Genomic DNA, 16,213 nt, shown 5'->3' on the forward strand with positions numbered 1-16,213 from the left:
ATGCTGTGATGTGGTCTCAGGGGGCATCTCACAGCCATGGTCCCTCCTAACTCAAGCATCCCCCCTGCCTCTCTCTGGGTATCCCCTACCCTAAGACTTCTAAGGCCCCTGGACCTTTCATCTAACATTTGGTTAGACGTGCTTCGTCATGGATCTCTAAAACCCCATGTGGCTATTTTATTGAGGGTCTGCTTCTTTCCTCGGAGATGAAGAAGGTGACTGTCACCCAGTGCGCGTGCTGAATGCTCCCTAGCCCACCAACTGTCCTCTGAGTCAGTGTCCATAACCTGGGCATTGTTCATTCCTTCAGCCTTGGGTGCTGGAGACCCTGGGTCAGGTTGGCCTTGTTTCCTGGGATCTTGCTCTATCTCACTGGTTATGCTGAAGAATTTGTGGGTTAATATCTTCATAGAAAACATATTCCCGGAGTAGATGCTTTTATGTTTCCTAACTCCACGTGAACATGCTATCTTCCTACAGCTTTTAGGACAGTGCCCATGTCTGAGATCTTATGTCCCCTTCTAGTCCCTCCTGTGTACTCTGCTTCATCTGTGCTCAGACAGGGATGGGCCACGGGGCACAAAGGCCAGAGAAGCAAGGAGGGAAAGGGGCCTGGGCCTCTAAGAGGTCCGAGTACGAGGCTAGAAAGAGGTGAGAGGAGTCAGGAGGGTGGGCAATGCAAGGAGGTGATCCCCCAGAGATACCAGATTCTGAGTCTGGGCAGCTGGACAGGCAAGGGACAGGTCTTGGGAGAGGCCAGAGATGGGACACTAAACCAAGGATCAGCAGGGACTGAGGCTCCCAAGGCTGCATGTGCGAGGTAGTTCTCTGGAGTGGGACGCTGGGAGGGGTACACTCGCTGACTGGATGCATGGCTAATGGTGCCCTGGGATTGGAGAAGAAGCAGATACCACCAGGACATATAGAGACGGAATTAGGAGTACAAAAGGAGCCTACACACTGCCAGGGTCCAAGGTCCCCTTGCTGGGTGTCCCTCAACCTATATATTCCCTCTCACCTTAGGGACCGCCCTCCAATAACTGTGGAAATCCCTGGAGGATTCCACAGAGCTCTGCGCCCAAGCATGGTGCACGGAAAGAACTAGTTTCTTAAGCGTGAATTGCTTGGTCCCCTCTCCTTGCCCCATCCCTCTCGTGTCCCAGATCCATCCACAGCTCCCATGGGCAGCCACACTTACGGAGCTAGACACAGACAAGGTCTCCCAAGCCCTGGTCACCATAGTCAGGAAATGCCTGGATTTCAAATTTCTCCAAGTAAAAGCAAGGCAGGTAATGGATGGTGGTCCAAGGGTTTCCCCTTAACACTGTGGCACCAGGCCACGCCGAAAGAGTTGGAGCTGGACCAGAGCAGAGCTCTCAATACCCCTGGCCTGTGTTTAAGGCCATCCCTGGGAGGGGTTAGTGTAACTGGCGAATAACAAATCAATAGCAAACACAAGTAAAGCCCTTTTCCCTTTATTAAACGAACAAACAAGTTGTCGTTTAGTTTTTGCATTGCGTCTGGACTTGCCTGCAAAAGAGATGGGGGAGGCTAGAAAGCGCGTCGTGATGGACATTTTGTTAACATTTTGGTTACAGAATTATCGCCACTGTGAATTTGGAACCGAATTAGTAAAGATGTCCCAGACAGCCATCTTTCAGCTACTCCACCCGCTGAACGAAACTGCACTACACCAAACACGAGATGTGTATGGGCAGCCAGAGATCTGACATTCTCGCAGATCTGCAGACGTGAAGACCAAGGTGAGGCTGCAAACGAAGACTGCTCCTGTTGTGTGGAGGGTGGACGCTGTGGAATTTGGCAGGGCGGCCTCATCGGTGCTGGTCTCTTGATCTTTTGTCACGTGGGAAGGTGTAATGGTAGCACGCTGAGGGAGGCGTCTGCTCAGGACTCTCCCACGGTGTTGTTGTTGTTGTTTTTTTTTTTACCTGTACTGTGCTTGGCTTCCTGGGGACACCTGTACATCTGCTCCCCTCCCAGAATGTTCCCCTCAGCCCGCACAGCCCACAGCTCCAAGAACACACCGCCTTACACTCTGCAGGTGCTTGGAAACGCTCCCTGACTGGATGAATGTTGAATGATGAATACTTTGGATGGATGAGGACTTGCTGGGAGAACAGCCGGACCCCCTATCCTCGGAGATGTGGCTGCTCTCCACAACATGGAGATCAAAAAGAAAAAGTGGAGTGGAGAAATAATCTGTTTTGTCCAATTGTAGAATTTCACATTGGGGAAACTGAGGAACAGAATTGTCAGCAGACTCTGTCAAGGTCTCACGCTGAAAGAGGCCAGGGGGTATATCTGACACCAGCCTGGCAAATGTCAATAATTGTTAGTGATTTTTTTAAATTTTTTAAGATTTTTTTCTTAATATGAGATGGGATGATGGCCTGATTGGGGCGGGTGGCCTCAGGGAGGGGATTGGTTGGAGGCAGGGGAGGGGATCTTGGAGGAGGGAGGAAGGGAGTCAGGGGACCAGGCAAGGGACCAGGAGGCAGGAATTTGGGGACTTGGGACACACCCTCATCAGGATGAGGGTGGGGTGAAATGGGGAGGGGCTTCAGGGTGGGGCTGGGAGGGGCTTGGGCTGATGATGACCAATGACTGGGAAGGGATTCTTTGAGTCAGGGCTTTTGGTGAAATGACCCCAGGGTAGAGGTTGAAGGGTGATAAGGTCCATAATGTGTGACAACGGTGACGCACATGACTGACCAATGGGTGATGATCATGAAGTAGTGAGTGTGTGCTGTGATTATGATTTGAATGACAGTAGATAATGGTGACAATGACTTGCAAGCAAGTATTCAGAGCAAGGTAAACATGGCTCACACTTAAAGCTAAGAGCATAGGTTCCTACCCAAGTAACCTAAGAAGCAAAGGATTCCTAACCGAGACCCAAGGACTGTGTAGCAACCAGACCCCAAATAAGAGCTGGGAAGCTACACAGGACTCTATCCCATTTCTTTCTATTTTTTTTTGTTATTTTTTGTTTTTTTATTTTGCAAAAAAAAAAAGATAGAAGCTCTTTTTTAAAAAAGCAAATTCATAATTCAAAAGCTGGCTAGGTCTTTTGGGATCTGAGGGTCGTATTCTCAGCAACACAAGGGGACTTCCATGGCTGTGGTCAGGTGCTATCCCACTTTCGCCATAGAACAAGAAAGCGCCCCACAAGCAGCAATTTCCACTAAAGCCTGTGAAAACCTTGGTGAGGGCTGCGTTGCTCGCTCAGATTTTGCCAGGGGGCACTTGTGGTTCAAGGTACACTTAAGTCTGAAAGCATTTCATGGCTACTCTAAGGGGGAAAGAGGTGAGTGGAGGGTGGAGCCTGGGGGGTATGGGGCTGGGCAGGGCTGAGCTAGGGTGGGGCGTGGGTTGCTCAAGAAGCAACACCAAATGGCACATTTTGACCTAAAGGGGCCAATTTTTTCCCAAACTGGACATGAGCCAGGAGGCTCCCCACTTTGAGAAACGCTATTGGGATCGACTTCAATATCAAGTGTACAGCCAGGATAGGCCAAAACCTTTCGGATCCCAGGATGAGACCAAGTCTCCATCAGATCCTCTTCTTGGAGTCAGGAGTTGTTTTGGTATGTATCCCTCGTTCCTAATTCTGAATTTTGGGGCTAGAGAGAGCCTTGGTGGTGTGGGTATTTCCACCCCTCCCTCAAGAGAGGGGTGGGGAGGTGGCCCAGGGTTGGAATGGGGGTCTCGCTAAGGGTCACACAGCGAGGGAGTGGCAGGGCTGGGACTGGGTCCTGACCTGTCTGCCAGCAGCCAACCTGGGGTCTCTCTCTGCCGGACACACAGCCACTACACACTGCAAAGTCACAAATCGACTGGAAAGATCTAAGGGTTGCGGTGTGAGACTGGATGTGGGTGACAGCCGAAGCGGTGTGTGAGAATTAACGAACGAAAGAGTTTAGCCCTTTTCACAGTGAGTGGTCAGGTACAGCATTCGTATGGTTGCACGAGGACCAGGTAGCTGAAAGCCCCCTGGGAGAGGGACCTCAGTACCAAGCCCTGGTTCTGTTACCATGTTTTTTTTTGGTCTTTTTTGATTTTATATTATTTGATATTTGATACTTAAGAGTTTAGAATAACATACTTATTTCTTTAACTCATTTAGAGATATTATTATTATTCATTATCATGCATTAAGAGGGAGAAAAGGGGGTTCTTATGTAGCATGGCAGCATGTCACACAGCGATGCAAAGACAATACACGTAAGCGTAGCGTTCACTAGATTCCACACAAAAGAGAGCAAACTGCACCAGAAAGAGAAGCACAGACCGCATATAGTGAGCTCTGCGGAACCCCCATAATAGGGAGGGGCCTGGGGGGATGCTGCTTAGATCTCCTCGTCGCCAGCCTCCTTGTTGAAGGTGGTCATGTCGATCTTCTCGGGGAAGATGATGTTGACCGCCAGCTCCTCGCCGCTGTTGTACTGCAGCAGCAGGTTCTTCTTCTTGCGCAGCATGTGATTGTAGCGCAGGTTGGACACCCAGGTCTCGCACTTGTTGAGGAAGACGATGGCCACGGTGCCCAGCACCACCAGGCTGGTGAGCACACCCAGGATGGTGAAGCAGATGGCCTGTCCCTCGGTGAGGAGAGGGGTACTCTTGTTGAGCTCCTTCATGGACACCTTCAGGATGCGGTGCTCGGGCTGCTGAACTGGCAGCTCGTGCACCCCGGGGGTCAGGCGGTAGGTGAGCCCGTAGCCGCTGGGCAGGTGGGTGACCTGCACGGGGCTAGCCCCGCGCTTCTTCGCGCACGTGGGACCCATGAACGGGGGCTTGCACAGACACTCGTAGCTCACCTGGGTGTGCTGGAGGCAGGTGCCCCCGTTCAGGCACGGGCCACTGGCGCAGATGCTCACCGGGCGGCTGCAGGTCTTGTCGACGAATCCGGCTGGGCAGCGGCAACGGAAGTCGCCCCCGATATCGGTGCAGACGCCATCATTCTCACATGGGTTAGGGGTGCAGCTGTTGGCAATGATCTCGCAGAAGTTGCCAGAGAAGCCAGGGGGGCACAGGCAGGAAGCATGCGAGGCCTGGCCCTCATCATCCACGCAGGCACCTCCGTGCTGGCAGGGGGAACTACAACACAATAGACAAGGTAAAGGGCCCTCGGGGGCTGGGCTAGGACAGAGCAGTAGGGGAAGAGGGTAGAGGGCAGAGGTGAGGCTCCGTTTCTCTGGACCTTCCTTTGGATCTGAGAAAAGGGCAGGGCTCAAAACACATCGGGCTAAGAATGGTTTAACGCCAACTAGGTGGGCATCTGGGGATGGCACCCCAGGCTTGGAGGCTCACCAGCTGTCCAAGGGTGGGGTGCATGTACACCTCACCCTGCCATGTCGTCAGCCTTGTCAACCTCGAACAGAACCAACCTCTCACGCCCTCTCCCTCCTCTCAGCCCAGAGCATAGAGTGTCAGCCACTAGACAGATGGGGGAAACTGAGGCTGGGAGAGGGAGTATTAGTAACAGTCCAAGTTTACGGTAAGATCCCTCAGGTCTGGGCTCTCCAAGAGGAGGTCTGCTGTTAGTCAGGGCTCCAGTGTGTGTGCCACCCACTCCACCCCACCCTTTATTATTTTTATTCCTAGTGGAGTGGGCCCAGCCAGTTGTTGTGAAGGAAACCCCTGGGGCTGTCAGCGAAAGAAATACTGGTCCTATCTATACTGGCGGGAGTGGTCTCTAGGGCGAACTGTTTAACAGTGGTCCCTTCGCCCAAGTGCAGCCCATGGAGCATTTCATGTAAGTGCTTTTAAAGGAGCTAGCCCTTTGTCATCTGATAAATGCCAAACCTCCAGGTAAAGAAAAGCCCCCTCCCCTCAACACACAGCATTGTGACTTCAGCCCTAGGACTGTAAGGAGTTGGGCTCTGAAAATTTCCTCAGGGCCCCCAGACTCTCTTTTGACAGACTAGATCAAGTCCGTTGGAAGAGAACAAGCCAAAAGGTCTTGTCCTGTGTTTTCCCTTTAGTAAATTGCAGTGGGGTTCAATGGTCACCGATGTCCTTCCTGAGTACCGATCTTTAGACCCCTGTGTTCCTGACTGTCTGATGCCCCTGCAGATTCCTGGATCTTGGACAGGAGCCCCAGAGCCTCTTCCCCACTGTGGCTATCCAATAGTGACCCCTCCCATCTCCTCCGACATCCCAGAAAACCCAATTGCAATGCCCTAAACTGCCTCCTGCAACACGCCAAGCTGGTTTCACAGTCTGGTCCTCCTGAACTCTGATCTTTTATTATGTCGCCTTTAGAAAATTATACAGCTTGGCATCTCTGTCCCCATCTCAATCTGCTGTCATTCACTGGCATCAGGACTTGGGGACGTCAGGGGAATATGAAATTGCCTTCAGAACCATTTGAAAAAAAATATGGAAATGGCACATTCCTGCACCAAGGCCCCCTACCCCATGAGAGCAGAAGGTGGGGCAGGGGTTGCCTGAAGCACTTCTCTCATCAGGGGACAGGTCCTACGGGGTGGGGGGGTAGGCTGAAAGGGTCTTCCGACTATTTACCCATTGATCACGCAGGGCCCAGCTTTGTTCTGGCAGTCTTTTCCAGAGAACCCGGGGGCGCAGGAGCACTCGTACCCGCCCTTCTCGAGATCCACGCAGGTTCCATTGTTGGCACAGGGGGTTGAGGTGCAAGCCCGTGTATCTGGGAAGCAGAAAAGCCAGTGCTTAGCTTTCGTGCCCAGAGGCCAGTGTGACAGGAACCCCAAGTGGCTCCGCTAGTGATTTCCAAGTGGGATTTGTAGAAAGGGGGTGCAGTGATTTCCCCCACGAAGTCCTGAAGTGCTGAGGGTAAGGAAGCTGAACTGGAAGGTCAGTAATGAGAACGCCAAGGCCATGGGGAACAAGAAAAGCAGCGGCACCCTTTTCCTGGCACCCTTGCAGTGTGGCAACACAACCTTCACCGCAGAAGCCTTTGTCCCTCCACAAAACTGGGAGTGAGCCAAGATTCCCTAAAGTCAGGCTCCTTTCTCACAGCTAGAGAAGGGGGTCTCTGCCACCTTGGGAACTAGTACGGGGTGGCGGGGGGGGGGGGGGGGAGAACACTAGCTTTTCACACTTTCCCATCAAAGATCCCCATCAGGAAATAAGAAGACTAATTTAGCCCCAGGGCTACCTCCCCACCTCTTAGTCCTTCTGTTCTCTGGTTCTGAACTAAGGGGGGTCTAAAGGTAAAAAGGCTGCATCTTTTGAAGGCAGCAAAATTAAAACTATTGAGCGCTCTCCTGTCCGTTCGGGTTTCCAGGAGCACTGCTGTATTGCCAGTGCTTTAACACCTCCTGTCAGGCTCACTTCATTATTCTGCTCAGCAAGCCAAGGATGAACTGAACAAAGGGGCTCAGGGCAAGGGTTCTCTGTCTGTGGAGACCCCAGCTGCCCAGGAGGGGCAGGAAGGGGCCCTTTGTGGCTGCTCCAACCTGCTGCCCCACAGAGTTCGGTTCCTTCCTGCTCTGCCTCAGTTTCCCTCCATGTAAAAGGAAAAGCTCTCTGTAAGCTGATCTCTGAGAGTTTTCCACAATGTGAGCTGTAGAAAGCCAGAGACTGCAAGTAAAGGCAGCCCCAGAGAAGGGATTCCTGACGCTAAGACCACACGTGGAGAGCTTCTCTCCTTTTTCAAAGAGACCTGCACCCTGATGAAGGGGAGACCAGCGTCCATGGAAAAGCCTGTGCACCATGCTGGTGGACTCTCTGCGGATCCCGGTGTGGTGCAAGGAAACCTAAGGAGGATTTATCTTTCCGGGACAGTGCCAGCAAGGCATTAGTGCACTGAGCCTCTGAAGTTAGCTCTGGCTTCTCTGCCCCTGCTCTCCCAAAACTCGGAATCTTAATTTAAGATAATGATCTGGCGACCACCCCTAGACTGTTCAGTCTCCCTAAATACCACTTCTCCAGAGCCTCCGACCCCAAAGACAGGGGTGAATCAGCTGCCGCAAGGAGAGGGCTGAGGGGGCTCTCCTCTTGAATAGCAGCTGCGGCCAGGCAGGCAGAAAGGGAGAGGGACAGCAATTACCCAGGGGCTATGTTCCCCCTGGGACAATCCTCAACCCCCACCATTTCTACCCAGGCAGATGGGCTTTGCGGTTTTGATGGAGAGGGGGCTATGCACGCTGAGGGACCTGTGATAGAGAATTCTGTCTGGAAAGCTCTTCTGGATTCAGATATCTAGAAGGGTGGGATCCAGGCTAAAAGCCTAGCCCTGGTCAGTGGTTTTTCTAGCACCCCTCAAATAATGGTAGCTGCTGCTGCAAGGGGCTGCAGAGTCGTGACCAGAGCATGAGTCAGCTGCAGCAAAAATCTTTCCCCACCCACCACTCGGGGAGAGGGAAGCAGACAATTGGGGTACAGAAGCCCCTTTTGCTTTTCTGATCCTTGATTTCCCTATTTGTCACTGGCAATGCTAAACAGACAGGTCCTGGGGCATCTAGCTGTCTGCCTTCCTGATGGAATACCATCTGGGGGGGGGGGCGCGCATACCCTTTATTCCCCGGAACCTCAGTTTTCCTGGGCTTTGGGGACAGCGTTAGCAAATGAGAATGGTCCTACAACAATGCAGCTGTCACTTTACAAAGATCATATGAATTAGTGATATTAGCAGATCACACCAGTCTGTACCTTAACCCTTCCTCAGCCTCTCCCCACCACCAACCTCCTGCAACACCTGACTGCCCCCCCAACCCTGGCCTTCCTGGTGATTCATAGTCAGTCCCCCTCCCCTATTTGTTTGTTGGCACCCCTTTCTTGATGTTTGAGCCCTGAGAATCATCCCTCCCACAGCACGCAGAAAAGACCCCCACCCAGTAACCTGACCCCAGCTCCAGTAACCTGCTCAAGTGCCCCCACCCCGGCATGCTGGGTTTTATTTTGTAACTCTTTATTCAACGGGCAGTTTCCCAACAACCCCCCACCCCACCCCCAGTCTGGAAACCTGCAGAGCTGAAGTGAGCAAAATACAGTCTCTCCTTCTGAGGCCCAGCAGGAAATGTATGTGCCCTATAGATCACATACTACAAATAGAGAGTCTTAGGGGTTCTAGACCGCAGCTCCAGGCAGGGAGGGGGAGGTGGCCAGGGAAAAGGGGCTAGGGTGGGCCAAGAACGGTGCCCACCTATGTTGCAGAATTTCCCATCCCAGCCATCCTTGCAGATGCACTGCCATGGTTCCTCACACAGTCCATTGACGCAGCCAGGGGAGGTTACACACTGGTCACATAGAGGGCCCTCCCAGCCGGGCTGGCACCTGTGTGAACAAAAGGGAGAGGGGGGGCACATGAGGGGAGCAGGGGTCCCAAAAGGGCTCAGGCTGTTTCTGTGCTGAATGGAGAACCCTTGGTGGTCTTTGTACAGTGCCAGGTCAGTGGGTCCCTGGAGCAGGCAGCAGGCACCTGAATGGAAAACTCAGAGAAGGCGCTCAAGAGCAGAAACAAGGGTCTTACAGACCCCCACAAGAACCACATTTGATGCAGTGACCCCCCACAATGGTCTCACCCTGTAAGACATTCTCCTGCCCCCCTTCTCCTATGCCCTCCTTCTCTCCCTCCCCCCCCCCCCGCCAGTTTCTGCAGGAGCAAGGAAGCTGTGACGCAGTTTTGTAAAAAAGCATCCCTTTTTTTTAGCCTGGCCCCAAGACCCCCCAGGACCCCACCATGGCTCCCAAGCAGCTTACGCCATTACCTGCAAACATTGTCATCCTCGCAGAATCCATTTTTGGGGTCGCAGGCTGGGTTGCATTCAGCCCCTGAGGAAGAAAAAGAAGGTACGCAATTCACCCCCACAAGGCCTGGAAGACACTACCAAGTCTATTTTCTCTCAAATGGCCCACTGCCCCTCAGCAGGGGGGACAGGGGGGATCCAAAGACCCTTGCTCCTTCCAGCCTGGCACACAGTAGGCAGTTCTTGTCTGTGGATGGATGTAGTTCAACCTACCCAGGAAAACAATCCTGCCTGCTCCTAGCAGCCATGGGGTAAGCACAGCAAACCCCTGATTCTCCAAGTGCAAAGCAGACACCTTTCTCTCCAAAGAAAATAGGAACCCCCAGACCACTAAAAGTAGGAATGGGGGACAATGAAGAGGTAGCCTTTGACCTCTGGGCATTCCGTCAATCGCTCACTTTTGCAAAGTGAGCTAAAGAAAAGATTTTGAGGTCTAGGAAAGCTCAGACAAGTTCACTTGCCTGGCTCACAGGTAAAGCAACTAGATTTCCCCCCCAAGATTAACCCCAGTTACACCAGGAAGGCAAAGTCTCTCTCTCCTGCTTTCCCTACCTCACACTGGTCACATTAAAAGAACTGCGCAATAGCTCTGCAGGGCCTCTCAGATTCCAACACTAATAGACACCTACTGTTTGCATCTATTCAACCGACTCTCAGGCTTACCGGACAGCCCCCAGCCACCGACACACAACCACTGGCGCAGTGGGACCTGGGGTCGCTGCGGGGAGGGGGCAACTCTCTAGCTGCTAGAGACAGAGGGCTGCTGCAGACAGAAGTGTCGCAGCCCCTCACCTAGAGAAATGCGCCACACAGGAGGGGTTCTGGTTTTGCTCCTGTTGGAAATTGGGGCCTACGACTGTAAAATCATCCCCCCAAAGACCCCAAGACCTGTTCCTTAGCACATATGCAGGGACAGACACCCCCAAAGTTGCACCCAGAGCCGTTTTTTTTTTCTTCTTAAATAAAATACCTCCCAGTGCAGCCTCCTTTTTCCATACCTCCTCAATCCGCGCAACGACACCCCTCCGAACGCCACTTCTGCCGGGGCAATAAGGGGCTGGGACCCTCCACCTCCCGCAAATCCCAGGACCCTGGAACTGGGCTCAGCACGCAAGAGCGGCGCAGGGAGGGTGAGGTGGGCGCAGTGCGGGACTTAGTGTTAGGCGGGACGGGCGGGACTTGGGGCGCACGGGACAGGGAATATGGGGTGGTCAGCGGGGTGGTCGGCGGGGCATCGCAGGCTTCCCCAGAGGGGGCGCGAGCCAAGCCGCCAGGGGGGCTCACCATAGGTTCTGTGGCCGAAAGCCAGCAGGAGCAAGAGGACGCGCAGGAGGGCTCCGGTCGCGGTCATCTCGGGGCGGTCTGGGTCGCGGTCCGGGGAGCGGCGGCGGGGCAGAGGGTGCTCCGGGGGCTGCACTGGGCTTCTGGTTGCGGACGATGAAGGGGGCACGGGTGTCCAGCGGAGGGAAAGCCAGGGTTGCACCGGGGCGCACGCTGTTAAGTGCGGGCCGCCGAGGAGCTGCGGCAGCGACCCGCGCGCCGCCTTTTCGTACTGTCGTCCCCCCCCCGCGGCCCCCGCTCACGCCCACGCCTCGCGCGCACGGGGCAGGCGCCGGCCAGTCCCGGTGACCCACCCCCTGGCGGGGCCGCCCCCCAGCGCCGCGGCGCCCGGAAGCTGCTTGCGCACGCGGGCGCACACTCTTGGCTAGACGGGTACCTGCGCACGATGGGCACGCGGTCCGCACACAGGACAGCACGCGGCGGAGGCGGAGGCGCTCGCACAGGCCGGCTTAGCGCAAGTCTCAGGAACCAAGCCGGGCGGGCGGGCGAAAGCCATAGCACGCACTCAGAATACAAAACGCTCACAGACATAGTAAGACACTTAGGACTTGGGACCCGGGCACACATGGCGCGGGTCAAAAGCCCAGAAGGACCCAAACGCACACCACGAAGATGTGGAAAATGCACATGATCACAGATGCACACACGAAAACGACCACAAAAAGCTGAAGCCCCCCGACGAGTCTGGCCATTGTGGAATGTGGGGAAGGTGCCCACGGAGCCCCAACCCAAACACACCTTTCAATACAAGCGCACCTTAATATCCCTCCTTGGGGCACAGGTCACAGACCGGGGCAGCAGGAACTGTCCGATCTGCTCCAAGCAGAGAAACGTCAGCTATGAAAGACTGAGCGTCCTTCTGCCTATGCTGCCCCTCCACGAAGCCCGCCTGTAAACACAGGAGACCACTGGTAAACACCGACGACATCGTGCGTCACCATCTCCCCCTCCCCTTTTTCAGGTACTGCAGCCACAGCCTGGGCCTTATGGTGCTGAAACATAAAGTCACTGGCTCTTTCCTATATATATGGCTACACACCTGATAGGAACACCTATGCCCAGTCTCCCAAACTGTCTCAGATTCATGGGGTCACCCAACACACAAATTACCCCCAAAGTACACACAATCGAATCCATCTTTGTCCACAGTGACAGTCTCACCAATTTATTCACAGTCAAATGCAGGCAACCACAGTTAGGGACATTTATCCAGAGATGGCTAGGATGATTGGGGTGTGTGTGTGTGTGTGTACAGGTACAGATTCTGCTAGAGTTCCTGGGGGGTTCGCCGGGCAACCCCTTTTCCTGCCAGCCCTCAGACAAGTGCTTAGAGCCCATCACTCAACTAGGAGGCTTAGGAGGCTTCCCTATCTCCCCATTCTGAGGCTCAAAAGAAGGAGTGGAGGAAGAAATCATTTAATGGGGCAGGGAGACAGCTCAGAGGGTAAAAGTGCTTGCAGTCAAACTTGACTTCAATCCTTGACTCCTGAAGTTGTCCTTTGACCCCCAACAGGCACTCCCTTAAACAAAATGTAAATAGGGTCATTGAGATAACTCAGTTGGTAAAGGTGCTCACTACCAAGCCTGATAGCCCAAGTGTGATCTCCAGACCCCACATGGTGAGAGACTGAACTGCTCTCTGGCCTGTACAGGCCTCTCATGGCTTGCACTCCCTCTTCTCCCTGTCATCCCTCTCTGTCTCTGTCTCTACAACACACACACACACACACACACACACACACACACACACACAATCAATCAATCAATGTAAAAACTAAAAATAAAATGAAAATCTAAAAAACAAATAAATGTTAAAAATCACAAATAATAAAATGTAAATGAATAAATGTGTTTTTTTTTTAAATGTGGAAGTTGGAGAGATGACTCAGCAGTTAAGAGCCCTTACCCTTCTTTCAGAAGACACAGGTTCAGTTCCCAACCCCTCACATATGGCAGCTCACAACTGCTTGTAAATCCAGTTTCCAGGGCACCAGATACATGTGTTATACATTCATATAAGCAGACAAAATGCTTATACACATAAAAAGAACTTTAAGTAAGGTAAAATATAACTAACTAACTAACTAAATAAATAAATATAGAGTCTTTTGACCTCTGAGGAAAGATGTAAGGATTTTTAGGTGGATCATTCAGGTATGCTTAGTTCCCATACATTAATTTGCATCTAGCTTTCAGGTGCTGTGAGCTGGGCTTTCCCTAGCCATCTCTTCCTTTCCCCCACAGTTGGGCGGGCGGGGGGGGGGGGTGAAGCTTGTGGTTAGCCATGGGACTTTATCTCTTTGAATCTGAGGGGTTGTACTTCAGTCTGAGGGGAACTTCCTTGCCCAAGCAGGTGAAGACTTTCACTGTCTCAGGAGATTGAGAGCCAGGCAGTGAGACCTCCTCTGGAAGAAGTCTGGGGTGGGCACACGGTTGGACTGGAGACTGAAAGAACACTTCCCAGTTTCTTGGGGGGGGGGGAGAATATGCTTTTTTTGAATTTTTTTCTTGGATTCTCTGCAGAAGCCTCCCATGAATACAGCCTGAAGAAAATAGCTTCTGAGGCCGGCTAGAAGGCATAGTTCGGTCCAGCTGAATTGGTAGGGACCCACTGGCTTCCATGAGTTCACCCTGCCTTCAGTTATTACACTGAGACCAGCATAGCAAATATTTTTGTTTGGGGGGGGGGATGCTATTGTTTGAATTTTTTGTTTGTATGTTTTTTCCCCAGTGCCCCTGGTTAACGTGAGAGTGGCTGGCAAGTGCCTCTGTCCGCTCCTTTGTGATCACCAAGGTCTCCTTGGCCCTCCTTCATCTCTTCCTTCCAAATCCCCTGACCTCAGCCTCCAAAATTATCCCACATAGGGGAGCGCAGCAGGCAGGCTGGAGGGGCCAAGTTCTCAGCCAGAGCTAAGGAGACTGGAGGAATTTGGGGCTGGGCCACCGGAATAAGAGGTAGATTTCTGCACTCCTGCTCAGGGCAGCAGAAAAAGTGGGGCACAAAGAGCCCCAGAAGCAGTGAAGTGGGCCCCTCACCTAGATGCCATTTCCCTCTCCCAAGCCCTTCTATACCCTGCCCTCCCTGGATTTGGAATGAGAAGCAAGTCACAGGGGCAGCCTAGGTGCCCAAATGTCACAGGCTTAAACTAAAGGGCACTCCTGTGGCTGATGGGCACGTGCCTGCCTTCTAATTCCAGATCCATCCCGTGCCTGCTGCGGGCTCTGGCCAATCACCTCCTTCTCTGAGCCATGTTTCCATGTCTGGAAGCTGGGATCACACACCTGTCACTGAAGAAAACCTCCGAGTTTTGTAGGCAGGAAAGCTCAATGCCTAAAAGGTGCACCCGCAGCTGGGGCTTGGCTCCAACCCCAGATAGCTAGAGGGGCCTCAGAGGGAAGCAGACAGCGTCCTCTTCTGGAACCCCTGCTGGGTGGCTTTGGGGTGGGTGAGTTTCCTCTTTCAAGGCTCACAAGCCCAGGAGTTTTATGAGGGTTTGCTCTGGTCTCAATAAAGCGTTTGTTAATGCGGCTGGCTGAAGATGTCTGTGTAATGAGCAGATGCCGAGAATGGACAAGTAGCACGGGGGAGTGGGGGGTGGGAGCTAACGGGGGGGGGGGGGGGTTGGAGACTGTCACAGGCTCAGAGGCTGCACAGAAAGAAGAAAATGCCAAGCCAGTCCCTTTGGGAGAAGTCGGCACAGTCTGCCTTTTGCTGAACAGATCTCGGGGGCTGGGAGTCCCGCCCCGCTCTTCTCTCTGAGCATCCCTCCTCTGCCCCTCCTCTTCTCAGGCATCTGCATGCAGCCCCCTGGCCTCAGTGGTGAGGCCAGGAGCCCCCTACCGCTAAAGCATTGCTCAACAGTCACCGTATCAGGGCATGATGGGGTGGGGTGGGGGGCTATGCGGCTAGCAGAGACTGAATCTGCTCTCTTTGGGTGTGTGTGGGGGGGGGTGTCACAGGAAAATCTAGGCTGCCTCAGAACTAGGCTGCTTATCTCTAGCCAAGCCAAGGACTCTAACTCCCAGGTTGTGACAGGCAGGAGAGGAAGGCAAGGGGATTCTGTCCTACAAAAGAGATGCCCTGGTTGGGGGGGGTCAAAGTTTTCTGAAAGAATCCAAGAAATGCTGTCTCTGGCCCACTTCCAGTACCCTGCTCCCCTCTTCCACCCTCCCTCCCCAGCCCCTATCACTGCCTCCAGCCCTCAGCAGACCACTTGGCCCTTGATTAAATACAGAGTCGCTGGTCAGGGAAACTCAATGGGGGTGGAACTGATGGGCCTCTCAGACAAGCCAGTCCTGGTCTCACAAGAGGGTTAGGCCAGCTGGTGGGGGGAGGGGCTTAACCCCAGGTTGACATCTTGCACCACACCCCCATTGAGAATCTCTCAGCCTTGAAGCTTTGTTTCTGCCTAGACTGGGCTGTACGGTTAGGAGGTGTCAGATTCTCTGTTGATCAGCCCAGGGACAGTCTACAGATAAGTAAACTGAGGTCTGGTGTGGTTCTTGGGGGGGATGTGTCAGAGGGAGTGCTTTTGTGCTAGCCCTACAGCTGACATTCTCCATTCACCCAAGGACATAGCCTGCATTCCCCTTCCCTTTCTTCGGCTATACCCCCCCCCCCCACGCCCGGACTGGTTCTTCACTAAAGGGAGCACAGAGAAGCAGATGCCTGTTAGGCCTGAAGTTGTGGCCTCATCGCCTGCTGAGCCCCATTGCCTCCTCTTCTTCCCCAAGATCTCATCTTTATTTACACTCCAGTATCATGGGTTTCAGCTTCATCAGAGGTTCCTCACAGCCTGGAGCTGTAAGTCTGCAGAGCTGTGTCAGAGCTGAGCATCCAATGCTCGCGAGTTTTGCAGCCGATCACGGAGTAGTAAAGCTGGGACATAAACCATGGCCCTCCTGGCATTGAAGTCTCTGCTCTCTGCTCAGGGGCAAGAGAGACTATGGTGAGCAGAGAGTGGGACCACCTCAGGGTATCCCCAAAGTCCAGCTTTCTCTATGGGATGGGAGGGGCGGCTCAGCCACTTTGGATGCTGTGAAATTCTTCACCAGAGACAGAGACCCAATGCTGTGAGAGATACACCACTGCTTTGGGGATTACACACCCAAGCCGGAGG

The 16,213-nt window shown here is 53.3% G+C and overlaps 1 protein-coding gene across 2 annotated transcripts; it reads right to left on the bottom strand.

Annotated features, from left to right (window-relative positions):
• Positions 1-1,459: 1,459 nt before the first annotated feature.
• On the bottom strand, positions 1,460-11,288 carry Dlk1 (delta like non-canonical Notch ligand 1). 2 transcript variants are annotated; one of them, XM_085697933.2, is made up of 6 exons: positions 11,037-11,287; positions 9,714-9,777; positions 9,149-9,279; positions 6,547-6,688; positions 4,839-5,118; positions 1,460-4,613 (listed from the first exon to the last, which is right to left on the bottom strand). In XM_085697933.2, the coding sequence occupies exons 1-6, from the start codon at positions 11,101-11,103 to the stop codon at positions 4,371-4,373; spliced, it is 927 nt and encodes a 308-aa protein (XP_085554059.1). In that variant the 5' UTR covers positions 11,104-11,287; the 3' UTR covers positions 1,460-4,370. The 2 variants fall into 2 exon arrangements, with proteins under 2 accessions (XP_085554059.1, XP_048287248.1); XM_048431291.3 differs by having other exon boundaries at positions 1,460-5,118; positions 11,037-11,288.
• Between the last annotated feature and the right edge of the window lie 4,925 nt (positions 11,289-16,213).

Source organism: Myodes glareolus, chromosome 11, assembly GCF_982192425.1.
Source record: "Myodes glareolus chromosome 11, mMyoGla1.1, whole genome shotgun sequence".
Lineage (NCBI taxonomy): Eukaryota > Metazoa > Chordata > Mammalia > Rodentia > Cricetidae > Myodes > Myodes glareolus.

Coding starts and splice junctions, on each gene's coding strand:
- Dlk1 (XM_048431291.3), bottom strand. CDS start 11,103: ATGACCGCGACCGGAGCCCTCCTGCGCGTCCTCTTGCTCCTGCTGGCT. Junction 9,280..9,713: donor GAGGATGACAATGTTTGCAG/GTAATGGCGTAA, acceptor TTGTTCACACAG/GTGCCAGCCCGGCTGGGAGG. Junction 5,119..6,546: donor GGGCCCTGCGTGATCAATGG/GTAAATAGTCGG, acceptor ATTGTGTTGTAG/TTCCCCCTGCCAGCACGGAG.